The 18,057-nt window shown below is 37.1% G+C and overlaps 3 protein-coding genes across 4 annotated transcripts in view; 1 reads left to right on the top strand and 2 right to left on the bottom strand.

The window, feature by feature from the left end:
- The window catches only part of LOC139143413 (uncharacterized), a 65,492-nt gene that overhangs the window by 35,314 nt on the left and 12,121 nt on the right, over positions 1-18,057 (bottom strand). The gene's annotated exons all lie outside the window — the stretch shown is intronic.
- Positions 1-18,057, bottom strand: part of LOC139143408 (uncharacterized) — a 47,812-nt gene that overhangs the window by 27,431 nt on the left and 2,324 nt on the right. The gene's annotated exons all lie outside the window — the stretch shown is intronic.
- On the top strand, positions 779-17,156 carry LOC139143406 (uncharacterized). 2 transcript variants are annotated; one of them, XM_070713705.1, is made up of 7 exons: positions 779-987; positions 2,938-3,175; positions 3,741-3,846; positions 4,545-4,816; positions 7,659-7,829; positions 12,795-12,935; positions 14,964-17,156. In XM_070713705.1, exons 2-7 carry the CDS (start codon positions 3,026-3,028, stop codon positions 15,333-15,335), a joined length of 1,212 nt encoding a protein of 403 aa, XP_070569806.1. In that variant the 5' UTR covers positions 779-987; positions 2,938-3,025; the 3' UTR covers positions 15,336-17,156. The 2 variants fall into 2 exon arrangements, with proteins under 2 accessions (XP_070569806.1, XP_070569805.1); XM_070713704.1 differs by lacking the exon at positions 779-987 and adding an exon at positions 2,255-2,322.

Here is an 18,057-nt window from a genome sequence, read left to right as displayed (position 1 = left end):
TTAGATTTACATGAAAAACACTAGACTGAAATAGTCATGTGTATACACTCAAATGTGTACTGTATGGAGTGTCTGTGCGCAACTCAATCTTTCAGTCCAGAAAAACACACACAGTACATGTGAATAGGAAATTACCGAAAATTAATGCTTATACCTTTTTTGAACTCAAATCCTTGCTATATGCTCAACACAAAATTACATTTATTGTGTGTGGGCCCTGGTTTTTTAACTGCTAGTGCTAGGCAGTACCTTACTAAACTGTGAGTGGACACAAACAACTGATCTAGCCTAATTTGACAATAATTGTGTTAATGTGTTAAGTGAAATTAATGTCACAAATTACGTACATGTATGTTGATATGTTGATTACTAACTTTAAAACATACTAAAGCTACTACCTGTCCTGTTTGAGGAAAAATCGCTTTCAAAATAAAGGGAATGGTCCTTAGGAGAGAGTAGTTCCTCACTCAAAAGATTGTCAATCATTCAGTAATGCGCAGAGGTGAAAACTGGTCAAACATTTGCTGTACGTACTAGAACAATTTCAAGAAGAGTATTTGGTGTACAGAATTACTCTTCTCTTAATTGTTCTTGTATGTACAGCAGTTTGAACTGATATTCATGTGTTGTGTCTATGGCTACTTGAAAGGTTGACCACATATGAGACTCCATTGTGGCTTAAAATTGAAGTCTCTTTCATAGTTTCCTATTCCTGATTGGTTTGATGTCAGTTTAGATGTAAATGACCATCGGATGGTGTTTGTTGTCTATTTGATAGGCTGGCCTGTAAATATAAAATTTGATAATTTCTTTTCAAAATTGAGAGACGGGTGTACCATAATACACGGGAACAAGCTGGGACGGAGCCTGACGAAGTGATGTGTGTGATCAAAGACGGTATGGACCAAGCAAAAACCAGAATTCCTCATCTTGTTGAGCCTGATAAACTGACTGCTTTACTTGCTCGTATAAGACTTCATCTAATTGGTAAGGGTTTTGAAATATTTTTACCTGTCACTTGCTACATGTGTACTGTCATCAGTGTTTTATGTTGGCTGCTGGGATTGTAGAATTTCTGATGAGGGTGTCATGACCTTTCTGTAAATGTGCAACAGACGTGTACTAAAGTGGCATAATGAGATGGCAACGTTATTTTAAAGCCCAAGTAGCTACAAAGTTTATGAATTATTTTCATGGCTTTATTTTCAAACCAAAGTTGGTACATTTAAATCTGCTAACTGAAGGACATGTATTGAAGGATCACTGCTTGCTGATTGAGACCATGCCTGCATGACTTAACAGGTGAAGTGATAAACTGATGCTGTACTCATAAGAAATGGCGTCCCTTGGAATAGAACAAAAAATGCACTATTTCCTGCACAGACACATTGTGATCATAAAATAAACAAGCATGATGCCAATTACTAATATACTAATTGCAACAAACAATGGCCAACATTTTGTTGTTGTAATATTTATTATCCTCTGTCATGATTTGATTTTGAAAATGGTGGAAAATCTAAAATGATGTTAAAATGTATGAATTCTCATGCACTTTGACACTTATGAGAGTGTTATGCACTTTTTAGTCTATAATGGCAAAGAAAACTTGGAAAGTGAGGATTACACCTCGCAGCTATTGGTGCTTTAATTTAATTAATATAAGGAAAAGATCAATCTCCTCTTTTGCACAATCACAGATGAAACTCAGTAGAAATAGTTTTATCAGTTCATAGAGTCTGACAGTTGATAATTTTGTATTAATTCTTGGGTATCTTATAATTCACTGGTCTTTTCTCATGTGAACTGAGAATTTCAAAAAAATAGTCAAGGCTGATTAAACTTATTTCAACTTACTTTCAATGGTGGTTCTATTGTAGCAGCAGTTTGTTATTCAGTGCATCAAGCCAGAATGAAATCCAAAAACATTACATGTATTCACAGATATAAATTTATTTGGCAACAATAATATGCAGGCTGTTTTTTCTAGCACACAGTGAAACCTGTCCTTGTGGACACCTCTCTAATCAGGACACCTCTTTACTAAAACTTACACTTCGATTAGAATTTCACATGTCTATTAACCCTTTCACCACCATGGTTCCACCCAAACCCATTGTTATCAATGGTGATCTTGGACCTGTATACAGGGAACTAAGGGTGAAAGGGTTAAGGACACCTCTATGTTAAGGACACTTTTTCCGCTCCTGAGAGTGACCCTAATTGACAGGTTTTTCTGTGTATTAATTACATGATAGGATATGAACAAATGCAGTTGTCTATTCAACAATATCATGAATTAGAAGGTCAGAAATCACAAAGGTAATCTGGTTTTGCTCTAAGTGCAATGTTACCTACAACATAAAAGTTTCACAATGTTAGGGAAATTCCTTGTCCTAATCAGCTTTGAGTTTGTATTCCATAACAACCACCCATTTGACTCAGGTTAATGTATAAAAATGCCCAAAACATACACAGGCAGTCCTGTGCCATGTAACAGTATTGTATGTAATAAATGTATTGTCTTCATTCAATTTTATTTTGATGTGTGGTTTTGAATACCATAGTAATGATTTTTTGCTATTTTTTCATGATAAACTGACTATTTTTCATTTTGACATCCATCATTGTGTCTGTTCTATTCTGTGAAACATCATGAAATCCTGCGCCTTTGGTCTATCAACACTTCCCTTTTTGTAGTAATCAGCATCTTTATTGTTGAGAATTTAATTCAAGTTCAGACTTGCATTCACTTGTCAACTTTAACAATGGTCATTACTCCTATGCACATTTTGTTGAGAAGCTGTAAGACTTGCCACAGAATTAGCACAAGTAACTAGAGTTAATACTTAAACAAAAGTATAGAGAAAGTAGCAAAAAATTGGCAGTACAGGCGTTTAAATGAACACTATTGTATATGCTGCACTTATGTTTCAGGAAATATCATACACACCAATGTGCCAGGGGGCAAGATAGTACCCGCATACTTGGATGTCTTGAATTTCCTCATGACAGCAATCTGTCCATGAACCTCCTCCTGCAGTCCTTGGTGGACAATAAAGTGAGGCTTTCACGAAGATTGTTTGCCCAGATGGACAATTGTTACAGGGAGAACAAAAATCGATACATGCTGTCTCTGGGCCATCTTCTTGTTGAGCTGAACATATTTGATCAGGTGAATATGTACACTGTTGCTCCCATTTTGTTAATGAACAATTGCATAGACAGGCTGTTGCTATCGGCCATATGAAACTTAATGTGAGCTGAAGTCAAGGATCTTTCTAAATGGTCAATCCCTGTCTATTTATGGCTTGATAGAATAATATAACATGTATATTCAAAGTGTGTAGCTTACATGAGATACAATGCCACTGATATGAATTGAAAAATAAATTTATACTGATAAATCAAGAAGCCAGATTGCATAATAGAAGAGAGGGCCAGGACATTTTTCTGTCACTGTCAAACGATTTTGTTTTATGTTCTACTCCCTACGTTCAATCATATTTCTTTTAGTGTACTTCCCTGTGGTAGTATCTTTAGTGTCAAATACTGTCATTTTATTATTTTGTTCTCAGCATTGTATTATTGTAATGAATGTGGAGAAAACTCTGACAAGTGTCAATCTCACACATGGCTGTCACCTTATGCTTTGTGAAAATCAATGTGTTAAATGTATTATTCTGATGCAATGTGAACATGCCAGTGAGAATTAACTGTGCGGTCGTGATCTCTTGCAGGTTGATTTTCACTTCCTGCCAGTCGGGCACACGCATGAAGATATTGACCAGCTGTTTTCATGTATCAGTAAAGTACTCCGGAAGACTAATGTGTACAGTATGGCAGGTGAGGCATAGTTGACATCAACTCATGGATACAATTTAATTATAAAAACAAAAATATTTCTTTCTCACTTTTTTTATTGCACAAAATACTTATAGTTGACATTTCAACTTGGATGGATATTACCAGTCTAATGAAACGGTGATTCGGGAAATAAAGAGTATGTGTTTGTGTGTGTACATACCAGATTGTTGCTTTAAGTGTGTTCTTTAACCCTTTACCTGCCAGAATAAAACACTCCCCCCTCTCTGCCAAAGCAGTAAAAATTAGTATTAAGCCAAAGCCATATGTATTCTCACCCACCTGACTTGGTATCTTATATCAGTTTCCGTCTGTGTAAAAATCATGTTTACAGTATCTATGTCTTCAGGGACGTTCAAATCTTCGAGTCTTTGTTAAAATGTACCGCATGGGACATGTGTTTTTTTTACTAGTTGTAACCAATTTGACTTCACAGTAAAATAAGAACTTGGCAGGAAAAGGGTTAAAGAGTTGTTAGCTATGCAGTCATCATCCACAAGGCATTGTTCATCAGCAGTTGTCTACTTTAAGAGTTAAGCACTTATCTCGGCTGTAGTTAAGAGTTGCCATCAAAATAAAAAGTATTTCCAGAACATAAGTAGCTGTGATATAAATTTAAGCAGAAATGAGAACTATAATACAAGTATTGCCTAACGCTGCTATGATTTGTATATTTACAGACATGGAGCGGATTATCACAGGATGTTACAATGTACCTGTGTTTGTCAAACAAGTTACTCATGTCTTTGACATTAAAAAATGGTTGACCCCACACATGAGTAGATGTTTCAGAGGTCAGTCCAAGCCACTGTGCTTTCAATTCAAGAAAGTCAATGGACAAACGCGCATGCGATACAGACACTACTCTACATCCGTCTGGAGGCCAATAGTCCAGTACAAGCAAGGAACATCAACACCTCTTGAAGAAAGTCTGGGACTTAAGTGTTTACAGGTATTTATCTCATGTATTTCCATATGCATGAATTTAAAGTTATGTTACACGGTCACCTCTCGATAATTAGTCCCCGTGGACACAGCCCAGCAGGGACTAATGGATAAGGTCCAGTCCATTCGTCAGTCAGCAGTCGTTTCTCTGTCACCCCTGAGCTATTTTTTTCAAATTGTGTGCAAGGATAAAGTACCGTGGCATACATATGCATGTCAATATATTTTGCGATACGATCCAATTTGGCTGCCGGACGGCCATTTTGTTGCAATTGTTTTGTTTTTGAACCATAACTCAACTATCCCTGAACAGATTTCATTGAAACTTGGCACATAGACAGTTTCACATATCTTACACATCATTAATTAAAGGGGAAGTTTACCAAGGATGATTTTTACATATATTTATACATATTTTTATATATGCAATTGTTTTTCTTTTTGAACCATAACTATCCCTGAACAGATTTCATTGAAACTTGGCACATAGACAGTTTCACATATCTTACACATCATTAATTAAAGGGGAAGTTTACCAAGGATGATTTTTACATATTTGCTGGCTTTGTGGTCTCTTACACTGAAAAAACTATTTTTCGCCATTACTTACTTGTGCGATTTTTACAAAAACCAATAAAAATAGTACTGGAAGTTGCCCATGTAATTTGCATCATGGGAAAAAAGCTCCAAGCTTGGAGCTTGCATCATGTGATAAGGAAGGGACCATCTTCGGACGGGTACTGCTCCCACATTCTCCACTCACAGTAACACAGTAGTAAACAGCAACACAAATTCTGACATTGTACAGTTTATTTTAGTAATTCATCATTTATGCAAGATTACACAGTATTAACAAAAGTTATGTAAATACGCACAGCCTGATTTGAGTGAAGGTGAGGAGACAGTGCCATACCCATGGGAAGATGGTCCCTTCTATATCACATGATGCAAGCTTCAAGCCTAGAGCTTTTTTCCCATGATGCAAACTACATGGGCAACTTCCTTTACTACATTTATCGGTTTTGTAAAAAATCATGTGAGTTATAAATGGCGAAAATAGCTTTTCCGTGGTAGGTGACCACAAAGCTAGCACATATGTAAAAATCATCCTTGGTGAACTTCCCCTTTAAATAAGTGTAATTATTAATCTTGCAATGGAAAACATCAACAGCCATAACTTTACTGTCCAAAGTACACAAACATGACCCCCCCCAGACCACTATCATGTGATTTCCCAACATTTAAAGGGGAAGTTCACCAAGAATGATTTTTACATATGTGGTAGCTCTGTGGTCATTTACCCAGGAAAAACTATTTTCACCATTTATAACTCACAAGATTTCTTACAAAAACGATAAAATAGTACAGGAAGTTGCCCATGTAATTTGAATCATGGGAAAAAAGCTCCAAGCTTGGAGCTTGCATAATGTGATATGGAAGGGACCATCTCTGAACGGGTATGGCCCCACACATAGTCCACTCACAGTAACATGGTGATAGACTGCAACACAAAATCAGACAGTGGACAGTTTATTATAAGTGAATCATCGTTTATGCAAGGATACTCAGTATAAACAAAAGTTATGTAAATACGCACAGCCTGGTTTAAGCATGGGTGAGTGGACAATGTCATACCCATGGGAAAATGGTCCCTTCCATATCACATTATGCAAGCTCCAAGCTTGGCGCTTTTTCCCATGATTCAAATTACATGGGCAACTTCCTGTACTATTTCTATCGGTTTTTGTAAAAAATCTTGCGAGTTATAAATGGCGAAAATAGCTTTTCCGGGGTAAGTGACCACAAAGCTAGCACATATGTGAAAATCATCCTTGGTTAACTTCCCCTTTACAAATTCACCCCTCTCCCCTGTAATGAAACTACCAAGCATGTAATTTAATAACCGTAATTCAGACACCATAGTCCAGTGGGGACTGTGTCATCAGCGATGACTTGTTTGAAATGGAAAATGATGAGATGACAATAAAAATTACCTTGAACGTACATTTTCCAAGTCTGTATATGTAGCCTAATGTTTGCTATACACATGGAGCTATGCCTGCCTTCATTTGGAAATTTGTGAGGATACAAATCAAATTAATTCATGGGATATTCAAAGTATCGAGCTATAAATTGAAAATGAACTGTGAAAAGGAGGACCATAACCATAACTGAGCTTTGACACTTTCGCATTTAATGCAATCATTTAATAACTATTTTTTTAAAAGGCACTACCTCATTAAAAGCTAGATTATTGTAAATCTATGTAAATGAAGAAAAATCATTCTACTCAGTGATCAGACTTGCTGTGATTGGTCCCTCAATCAAAAAATCTTGCAATGTTTCATGCATTACTTGTCATTGAATCTTCCATATAATGTATGTGAATATGTGTATCACCTAAACTTGAGTCAAAAATAAACTGAAAAATGTTACGCTGTCAGAGAATGCATATGTTTCAAAATGTGTTCCCTGTACTTGACCCCTCCGTGCATGTGTCACGAAAGTGGCCGTCATGATTATTCAAAGTTATCATACAGTCACAGTAATGCTATGAGAGTTAAAAAACTTCTCCCAGTGTATGCATATGGCTGCATCATCAGTAATCCCCAATTCATTGTGTGCCAATGGTCCTGTAACTTATCATTGAAGTTTCACATTTAAAGATGTACAGTGCTGAAATGACATAGATGGGTAAACCTCTTGTAAAAAAGTCTGAGAACTATATTATTTATTTGGGACTAAGAAATACTTCCTGACAGTGACCTAATTGAAAGGACATTCAACTTGCCGCGATGAAATACAATTACTTTGACATTGAGGTAATGTACATGTTGTTGATCCTACAGAGTGTGCCGGATATCAACAACATTCCAGAGTTCGTTAAGCCATCCATAGAAAAAATGGACCCTAGCAAACTGAAGAAGGATATCCCAGATGGTTACGAGGGGAGAATTCCAAGTGAAGCTGACAGGGAATGGCTGAGAGATTTTGTGGAAAATGTTGAAATATATGAACAGGTATGTACCACAGTACAATAAATGACCCACAGTTTTGTTTGATTTGTACCAACAACATTTGTTTTCTTATAACATTTTCAGTTCTGCATAAAAGCAATGATGTGAAATCTTGAGACAATTAATTATATGTATTAAAGTACATTGAGATATTCCAGTATAAATTGCAAAGTTACTGTTAAATAACATTCTGCAGGTACTACAAATGCCATACTTTTGGGAAGAAAGTTACAACAAACTGTAGAGGTCATTCTATAAGAAAAGTCTACATGTAAATTTCCTTTTGTCTTTTCTGTTTGAAAAAAATCAGTATCTTTATCTTTCACAAAACAGGTGCAACTTGTCTCGCATCTTTCCATCTCATTATTCTGTATGGCTGAAGACACAATCAATGGAAAACTTTACAAAAATACTAATCTCTCTCTCAATCCAGAATACTTTTCTAAATCATTTAAAATGGGAATTGTCATTTTTCATGAATTTTGTTTGATACTTAGTTCGTCTCGTGTCTGACGCAGCACAAATGACACTCATGCTGATACGACACAGGAACAGGCGATATTGGGTAATAACCGATTTATCATATACCCATGCCCATAATTTTAGGGAATTTTTACTAATAGAACGAAAAACCTTTAATTTTGAGGCTTTACTTTATTACGCCTTGCGCATAAATATCAGAATGTTTATGTGAACAGGCTTCATTCATAAAGTATACGACGAAGATGTCAACATCACGCGCGACATCGCTGCAAGTCGTCCATATCTCAATGAAACCCAAGAAGAAAGACACCGGGATACAAAAATCTTCATACAGAAGGAACATTTTAAGGTGCAATATGCTATTACAACTGTAACCGATCAAAAACTGCTCAGTTTTCAATCTATCCTGATTTTGATCGTCGTACGGCACGGAGCTCGCGCAGAGAGGGGCAGTGTTTCCGCTGCCCGCTCGCCAAATCGCAAATGCGAGGAAAAAGTAGCGTTTGGCGAGAAGACTTTGGCAAAAGTTAGCCAAACTTGCGAATCGAAAATTGCACTATGACATCATCACTTTGTCCGCGCGCACATGTCCTGCATTAAACTTGAGACGTTCTCTGTGCATCCCCGACCTTATGCGTCAGGAGATCCTATTTGTAACACATACAGTATGAATAAATTGTAACGAAATAACTCACAAATCAATAGTACCGCATGTATATCATGACTAGTTGACTAAAATGTTGGAAAGTTTTGGGTTTGACTACGCGAAATGTGTGCCTACAGCTGCAGATAACTCCGTGAAGTGACAGCCATGTCATCGTGAACACTGAATTGAAGGATCGTAGTGACGGTTAAACTAAGCAAAAACGGCAAACTTTCCTTTTTGACTTTGGCTGCTCCACCAATATGGGGGGAACCACCCCTACAACACACATTCTAAGCGCAAGTAAAGCTATGAAATGGAAAGAAAAATTATGATCAATGTAGGAAAGTCGACCGTGAAGTTGGAAAGGAAGGTAGCGGCATGCATGGTCAAAAGCATACGCAGGGCATTTTTTAGAACGTAGAGCGAGTAAGGCACTCCTGAATAGCGAAAATGTTCGTGGTGTATTGCTGCCAACAAGAAAATACCTTTACTGGTGTTAGAAACTTGTGTGAACTGGCTTCCTTAAATATAAATTCGTGACAATTTTCACTGTATCACGGACCGTGGTGTATTGTGACGTGACATCGTATACAGACTTTCAGAGAAGCGCTCGCTCGTGCGCCGAGTCGGCCTAGTTAGTTCTGCGTTCACATTGTGCAAATAAATACGCAAAGTCTTGTCGCGATATTTGAACGTTTAACTTGATCGTCAGTGAAACAAAAAGATGTTTCTCCATATCAAAAGGGTATACAGTCAAACCTGTGTATAGTGGTCACTCAATGGACCAAGAAAAAGTGACCACTATATGGAGGCGGCCTTTCTTTTATAGAGGGTGGGTGTGGCATTACTTTCTGTGCAGGTGGTGCGCTAAGTGGTGAATTTAGGAAAGATAAAAGCAATTATAAAATCCATAAAATAAATCAGTTAAAAAACAGAGAACAGCTATTTAGTTTCTGAAAGCTTGTAATGCAGAATGTAAAATCTGTAAAAGTACTTATTTCGTGCATTCCAGTCTGAGGATTTTTGATAGAGGTCATTGAGAGTCAGATATACTGACCATTATATACAGGTTTTGTACCAAAATGGAGCAATTCCATGTGACCACTGACCACATAAGAGAGGTGGCTGTTCTGTAGAGGGCCTTTAACATGTAAAATGCCACGGGACTGCCACAAATTGACCACTATAAAGAGGTGACCGCTCTGTAAGGGTGACCACTATGACAGGTTTGACTGTATATTTGATATTTTACGGTTCTGTTTACATAATAGACGTGAACATTTGGATCCACGGCATGATTCAAGCTGGCTGTGAATACACACTGACGTCTTTGATGATGACCCTGACCCAAGCGCCATTGATATGCTGTGCGCTGTCCGAGCTTCGCTTGCTAAACTTCAAGCGTAAAGCAAATGTATTGGAAGTCTAAAAAATGCACATATTTCTCAAGTCTGAGAGTATTTTACTTTCAAACTGCTACGAGAATGGATATCTGATTCGTTTGAAAAAACTAGTATGCTGAACCAGGCCCAGGTTTCGTGCCGTTGTCTGTAGCGATATGTACAGTATAACATGATAGCGATTTCAGGTTTGTTACTGAATATAGGTGCATGCGCCTAACTTTGGACAAGTGTCGCTTGAAATTCGGACAAATTTTATGTTGTATGCGTGGCTCATGTTGGCACCTTGTAATCTGAACCATAAATTGGTGTTACTTTTAGTATCCATAGTAGCACTAACAGGGTTTATTTCCGTCATTCTTACGGAAAATGCAGAAAAATATTTAGTTTTGCATATTAATGAGAAAGAAATGACGTCATTTGTGATCAGTGGTATCGGCTTGGCTAATTGAATATCTGGTTTGGCGAAAATTTTTTTAGGGCTTCTAGCCAAATTTGCTACAAGATTTTGGAACCCAGGGGAAACACTGGAGGGGACACCATTTTGTTAGTTTACCTTTAGAGTTGCCATGTCAACAGTCGTAGCGCGCGCGACATCGCTGTCACGCCACGCGCTCAATACCGGTGGAGACCGTGCACAGTGCCGGCGCCGTGCGAATGGCAGAATGTTTGCTAGAACTTGACCAAAAAATACCATGGTAAAACATTTCAAGACTCAACGTGATACTTCCGTATTTTGCAACCAGAAATACCCGTGTTCTTGGAAGCCCTTCAAGTTTTTACGCCGGCGACATCGCTTCGCAGGCGGGGAGCAGCAGCCATTTTGTTGTTTACGTTGTTTACCAACAAACTGCTAATGTAGTTCGGGAAAACTCTAAAACTGATGACGTTCATCGTGCATATCTCGACGTTTACCGTGAAATATCACGGCTGATATTTTACGTTGAACGTCAATAGGATGTAGCAATATGGGCATGGGTATATGATAAGAGATACTACTTAGGGACCATCTCAGATTGTCGCAGAAGTTCCAAAAAGAAATTCGTTCGTTTAGGGGGGAGAGGGTTTGACCTCCATTCGATTAGTGAACTTCACTTTCACACTTTCTTTTTGTGATCACAAGTTTCGTGTGTTTATTTTAAATTAAAGAAAAACTGCACGCTCATGCCAACAAATTTGTAACTGTTTCCATCTCGTTTGTGCCCCAAACACAATTTACCGATAGTAACATTGTATCCTAAACATTTCATTCATCAAATTATACAAAGACAAAAAGTATCATTTTTAAATGTGCTATTTATAAGCGTCTGCTCTAACCACTAGATGTCTTTATTCTCACTTGTTATGCACCTGGTCATAGTCGTGTTAATATGATTGAACATGCCTTGGCCCCCTTGTCAAAGTTTCTTGCTTATTTACTGCCCCTACCAAGTACAAATTGCGTGTTCACAAAGACAAAGAACAGCACAAGAGATGCAAAAAGGGAAAGTAAAATAAAATGAAACTTTTATGCGGTAAAATGCCCTGTTAGTACTCAAATCTGATCAATTACTTTAATTGAAATATGGCAAGGGGAATACGTCTTTAGTAGCTATAGCAAAATGCAACATTGTACTCTCAGGCAGACATGAACATTTCGCACTTTTGAAGTTTCATTTAGGGGAGGGGGAGGGGGTTTTGATCTAAACGAAGGAATTTTGTTTCTTGAACTCCTGCAACAATCTGAGACGGTCCCTTACATTGTTTGTCATGTTGAAAGATAATGAATGGGTGACCATGCATATATTCCAACCTGGTTTAAAACAAATTAAATGAAACAATCGTGGAAATGAGTTTATGGTCATGACCATTAATTCATTCTTGCAATGGTTTCATGTATTGTGTCTAAACCTGGGATCGAATATATGCAGGGTCACCCATTCATTCAGTATCTTTCAACTTGTCAAACAATATAAGTAGTATCTCATATCAAACAAAATTCATGAAAAATGGGCGACTTTGTCCCTTTAAAAGTACATTTTAAGAAATATAACAATTAATCCCGGAATTTGTCTACACAAAGGAGACATTGTAGACTTCAAGGGGGAATGTATGTTGGTGTAAATTATGATGAAATGTGGGAATGTAAAAGTCAAAGTGCACATCGTATTACTGCCGGAAACTTGTGTAAAGAGACTGCACTTACAATATAATAACGCTTTTTTTGAAAATATAAATATTTTATTGGCTAGAGCATGAAGTCGCATCATGGCAACATTTTACAAGTGGTATAGCCACAAACTGATGATGTCAAATCTCTGTGCACAAAACACAGATGCCTTTTAATTATGGCACTTGACATCATAAGTTTGTGGCTATACCACTTCTAAAATGCTGCCCACATTACATTTGAAAGTCTTTTGTAAATATTCAAAGGACCCGTAACTTAATCACTTACAGGTTCCATCAAACAGACCAGCAGCCTGGTATATACATGACCTCATTGATGCAGCAAATGAAAGGAGACGGAAGGTGCAACAACATACCCTGCCAAGCCACCTTGAAGTGATTAAGACCAGGATTGAATCAGAGTGTGATGATGTAAGTGGCATGTAATTAGTATATTTGAAGGTAGTTGATATTATGTCTACTTTCTGTAGTTAAGTCTTTGATTTTTTTTCAGCATATAGTAATTCACCTTTTACAAAGCTTTCAAAACAGTAATGATAAAACTTTCAATTCAGTAGTTGCACCTCTTCAGATGATATAATGTAGTCTGGGGGAAGCGTTTGTTGAGAGAATTAGTAGGGGTGTGTGGCTCCACTAAAAAACAGGGGCACATTTTGTTATTTAAGGACCCAATTTTAGACCTCTATGACCTTTGACACAGCACAAAAGTCATGGTGTCAAAATTTGCAAAGCCTTAGAGGTAAAACCAAAGCTAACCTCATTCTATGTTGTTGCTAGCCCAGCGATTATTTGCCCAAAAAAGTTCTGAGAATACTAAAAATTTATGCTCAATCACATATCTTTCACTCAAACCAGCTTGTGAAAATTTTCAGTCGTCACCAGTTACAGTCTGATTGATGTTTTTAATTTCTGAACCAGAAGAAGCCAAGCCATTCGTTTGTAAAGCACTAGCTTATGCATGAGGCCATGGCTTAGCTTTCATAATAAATACTGGGAGAAGTAGAGCCACTTTGTTTGGATATTTTCTAATGGCCATAAATCTTCCATGTGTGGAGTTCCTGCCAATTTGTGACACTGTTTTAAGACCAAGTTGACATTTACTTTGATAAGCCAGGTCGCTTTCATTGTTCCCCTACCACCAGCAAAAGATATTGGTGCTCATAGCCATTCTTGGTGCTAGCGAGACAGGAATGGACAATTTAATTATTTAGCTTGATGCCACTTTTATTTTGCAAGAGGAAAAGGTATAACAATGAAATATACTGAGGTACACACATGGTTGTCATTGCATTGTTAAAGAACTATGTCAAAACAATATGATACCTAAGATACCTAAACTTAAGATAACACAGACTGTCACAATAAATTGAATGGTCTGTTGCATGTGACATTTGTCAGGAGTCTCATAATTTAACAACCCCATGCTTTCAATTAAACTTGCAATATTGCTTTGATCATAATAGCTGTACAATGCCCTATTAATGAAGTGACAATCACAAAGGAGATTACAATATACATATTTTGATCCAATGATACACTATGTTGAATGGTGGTACTTTTAGACAGTGGCTGGAACTTGTAGATTAAGCATGTCCATCCGTCTGTCTCTGCATCCGTCAGTCATTTATGCAGCGACTTTTGAACAGCTGGGCCTAAATATAGTATTATGTGGCCTCCCAATGCACAGAACACATAAGAAAACTTTCAAATTTGGCCACCAAATACAAATTATTATTTTATTACATGCCATTTATAAAATATATCTTTTGTTAGCCAGGAAGTGTTATTATCCATCTTGTCGCTGATAGGAAATGTCGTTAACATCACACAAAAAAAGTAGAAAATGGGAGAAAACTGTCGTACATATAAATGGAGGCATACGCAAAGAATGCTGGGATTGAACTTTAGAAAAGCACCCTCTGTGTCAATAACTAGATTAAAAAATTGCCAGTATTTAGACGGAAGGCTATAGTTTGCAGCTTGCAAGTGGAAGGTGGGCAGTGCGGTTACCATTGCAATGATAATGATAGCATAATACGTCCCTTGTTTAACACAGTAGGCTGTTATCATGGTAAAAATTGCCAATTTTTGTCCAAAGTTTTTACACATCACAGAAAATCTGACACCGTTTACGTACGTGAACTGCTTTCATCAGAGGGAAACTGGGCATAGTTGTCATACAAACATATATAGCAAGTAACAATTAATTCTATTTTATCATGAATCAATACAAATAACATTGCCAATCTTAATCCCTGGCGCGACACCAAGGGCTGAGCCCTATACAATATTATTTAATTATCAACACACACGATGTACTGTAATCCATCATTTCTTACTTACTGCAGTATTTTGAAACAGTGTTTAATTTCACTGCAGTATTTTGAAACAGTGTTTAATTTCATGGCCTGTTTGACTATCTCATTTTTATTTTTGTAGGTCCTAATTGGAAGAACATTCCGACCAATCCCAATGCAGAAAGACCCGGTTTCTGAAGAAAGACAAGATGACAGTGCTGCCTCTGCTCCATTAGACTCCAATACAGTCATGAATGTTGACAGCTTCGACAGTCTGAAAGAAGGCATGTTTGTTGCTGTGTACATCCCACAGCTCAAACATAAACCTCAAATTGGTAAGGTAATGGACCTCAATGAAGAAGAAGAAACATTTAAGATACACTGGTATAAAGGGTCATGGTCAGGGACATGGAAGCCATCCTTTTGCGGTGCAGGACGTAACAGAAAGCCAAATATTGAATCAGTGTGGATTCATTCTGCAATTTTTGGGAACTTTAGCTTAACCCATAGTTGAGTGCTGCCAAGAAATACACAAATTTCTTTAAGGGAGCGCTACATTGAAGCAGAGAATGAGATGAGAGAGAGTGATAGTAATACAGGTTGAATTCATTTGACAAGAGCTAAACCATTTTCTTGGCATTTAAACAAATTATTTCCGTAATGGTACATCATACATTTGTATTACCGTTGACCCTGAAACCCATGTTTTTTCAACTGAGAGATTCAGTCTTGTATGGATACTCAGCCTACTTCTACCCTCACTGCAACTTCACCAGCAGTCTTTCACACCATTTTGTCATGGAGTACCAGATGTAAAGAAATGTTACTAATTCAAGATTTGTTTAGGTCCGCTGTCAGTAACATGGAGCTTGTCTAACAGGGGATGTGAATTTGATCAACTTTTTACATTCTAAACTGGTTGTTTGAATCCTTTACATATGGAGTACACACTCAGCTTTGTCGAAATTGTGAAGAAATATATGCAAATATGTTTTTACGCTGATTTGGTTTGTTTTGGCAAAAACCTCCTTAATAGCTGGTTCGACAGCTTTAATATATATGGTATACATTCCCTAGGGGATACCTTGATCAGCTTTGTTAGCACTGCTGTCAGCAATGCAGATTATCTTGTAGGTGGATTGTGGTGTCGTTGGCCACCTTTTTTCATTCCAGGTTGTTCTTCATAACAGCCAGTCAAATTCACTCAATATTTGGAACACAGGGCCCCAGGGATGAAACAATCGGATTTGTTCAAATTGTACTGAAATATTGAAAATTTGTATTTTTTGAGGCAAATTTTGCCATTTTGGGGCAAAAAATCTTGTTCTCCGTAATGGCTGGTCTGACAAGGTTAATATTTGGTATACAGGTCCAAAAGGAAGCCCTTCTTAAGATTGTTCAAATTGTGAGGAACTATGTAAATTTGTGTTTTAGGTAAGTTTTGTGAATTTTTTTGTCATCTTCTTTAAAACTACTTGTCCGGCGGCTCTGATATTTGGGATGTAGGTCCCTAAGGGTAGGCCTATTTCTGATTTGTTCAATTTGTCCAGATTATGCAAATGTGATACATTGACATTTTGATGACATTTGCAATTTAGTAATTTTTGAGCAATTTTGCAAGTTTTGGTCAAAAAATTGGTTTCTTAAAAAACTACTTGGATGACAGCTTTGATATTTGGTAGACATATTACTTGGTATGAGCTGAGTGTAATGTGTTCAAATTTAATGAAATCTTCAATTTTGTATTTTTACAGTGAAGCGTATTTTTTCCAATTTGGATAGGCTGTTCTGAATCAAGCTATCAAAGCTTTACAACACAAATATATGTTCAGACAGTTTTTTACACTACATACTTTGAATTTCAGAGAGAATTTGTCTCATTTGTCTTTTTTCTACTGTGTGCAAGTTACATTTTTAGTTGGAATGAGCAAGCAAGCAATTGTCATCTCTTTTCATGTACATGTACATAATATGTGGGGAAAAGCAATTGTACCAATGTCCATAGATCACCTGTTTGGCCTGGCCACAAGGCTATATTAGCCAAAGTCTACATGTACATGTTAACCACACCACAAGCGTATTGTTTGAGAAGTCTTTTTAGCAATATTTCAGCTGCGGCATCTAAAATTTACTAAAATATGGTTTTAGAATATTTCCTTTCAACCACAGTCATATCAAATGTCCTTATTGACACAACTTGTTTGTTTTAGGGGAATCATGCTTTGATTACATTCTCCGATTTCATGTTTCCTTACCTTTTCTTTCTGAAGTGTCATACAGATATTTGTGGTGTGAAATGATAAATAAATATCTGACAATGTGAACTACAGTACAACATGTTTACTTTATGTTTCTTGGTATGGGTGAATGCTATGTGCATATTTATATTCATAATAATGGTGTCAATCCTCTGTGTCATAATTCCTCAATGAGATAGCCACATTAATATTTGCAAAATGAAGGGGTAACTAACAGTCATAATGCATACGCAGTAATATATATTATTGCCTGAATACATGGGTTTATGTGCCGGAGATCAGGTGACAAGTTGCCTGACATGACACCAGGAGGGCAAATTTCTCCTGCTGCTTGGGCACATAAAGCCATGTATTTAGGCAAAAATATTTTTTATTACATGCCTCGTCCTACTTCATGCTATATGACATTTAGTTACATGCAGGGTGTTTTTTCAAACAATTTTACCATTTTCGACAAACATCAAACAGATTTTAACGAAAATCACAATAGCAGTGCATGCATGGAGCATTAAGCATCTAGCATTAAGCGGCTACTTTGACATTGAAAAAGTCAAAACTAAGGGTTTCACTGGACTGGGTAACCATGGTAACTGGTCAGTACATTATTCACGGGCCCGCTAACTTCCCAGATGTTCCTAATCAAATCAATACACTGATTTGCACTCACATCGAGGCATGTAATAATTATCCACATCCATCGTGACCCCATATTGAAATACTGTTATTTAAGGGACATTTTTCATGAATTCGGTTTGATATGAGATACTATTATATTGTTTGACATGTTGAAAGATAATGAATGGGTGACCATGCATATATTCAACCCCAGTTTTAGACACAAGGCATGAAACCAACACGAGAATGAATTAATGGTCATGACCATTAATTCATTTTTGCAATGGTTTCATTTAATTTGTCTAAAACTGGGGTTGAATATATGCATGGTCACCCATTCATTCAGTATCTTTCATCATGTCA

Source organism: Ptychodera flava, chromosome 11, assembly GCF_041260155.1.
Source record: "Ptychodera flava strain L36383 chromosome 11, AS_Pfla_20210202, whole genome shotgun sequence".
In the NCBI taxonomy this organism is placed as follows: Eukaryota; Metazoa; Hemichordata; class Enteropneusta; family Ptychoderidae; genus Ptychodera; species Ptychodera flava.
Note: the sequence above shows the minus strand (reverse complement) of the source record. Positions and strands in the feature narration are given on the sequence as shown.

Excerpts from the sequence above, each read along its gene's own strand:
- LOC139143406 (XM_070713704.1), top strand. The coding sequence starts at position 2,270 with ATGCAGTTGTCTATTCAACAATATCATGAATTAGAAGGTCAGAAATCA. Across the intron at positions 2,323-2,937 it reads GAAGGTCAGAAATCACAAAG|GAAATATCATACACACCAAT; the intron begins GTAATCTGGTTT and ends CTTATGTTTCAG. Across the intron at positions 4,817-7,658 it reads TGGGACTTAAGTGTTTACAG|AGTGTGCCGGATATCAACAA; the intron begins GTATTTATCTCA and ends TTGATCCTACAG.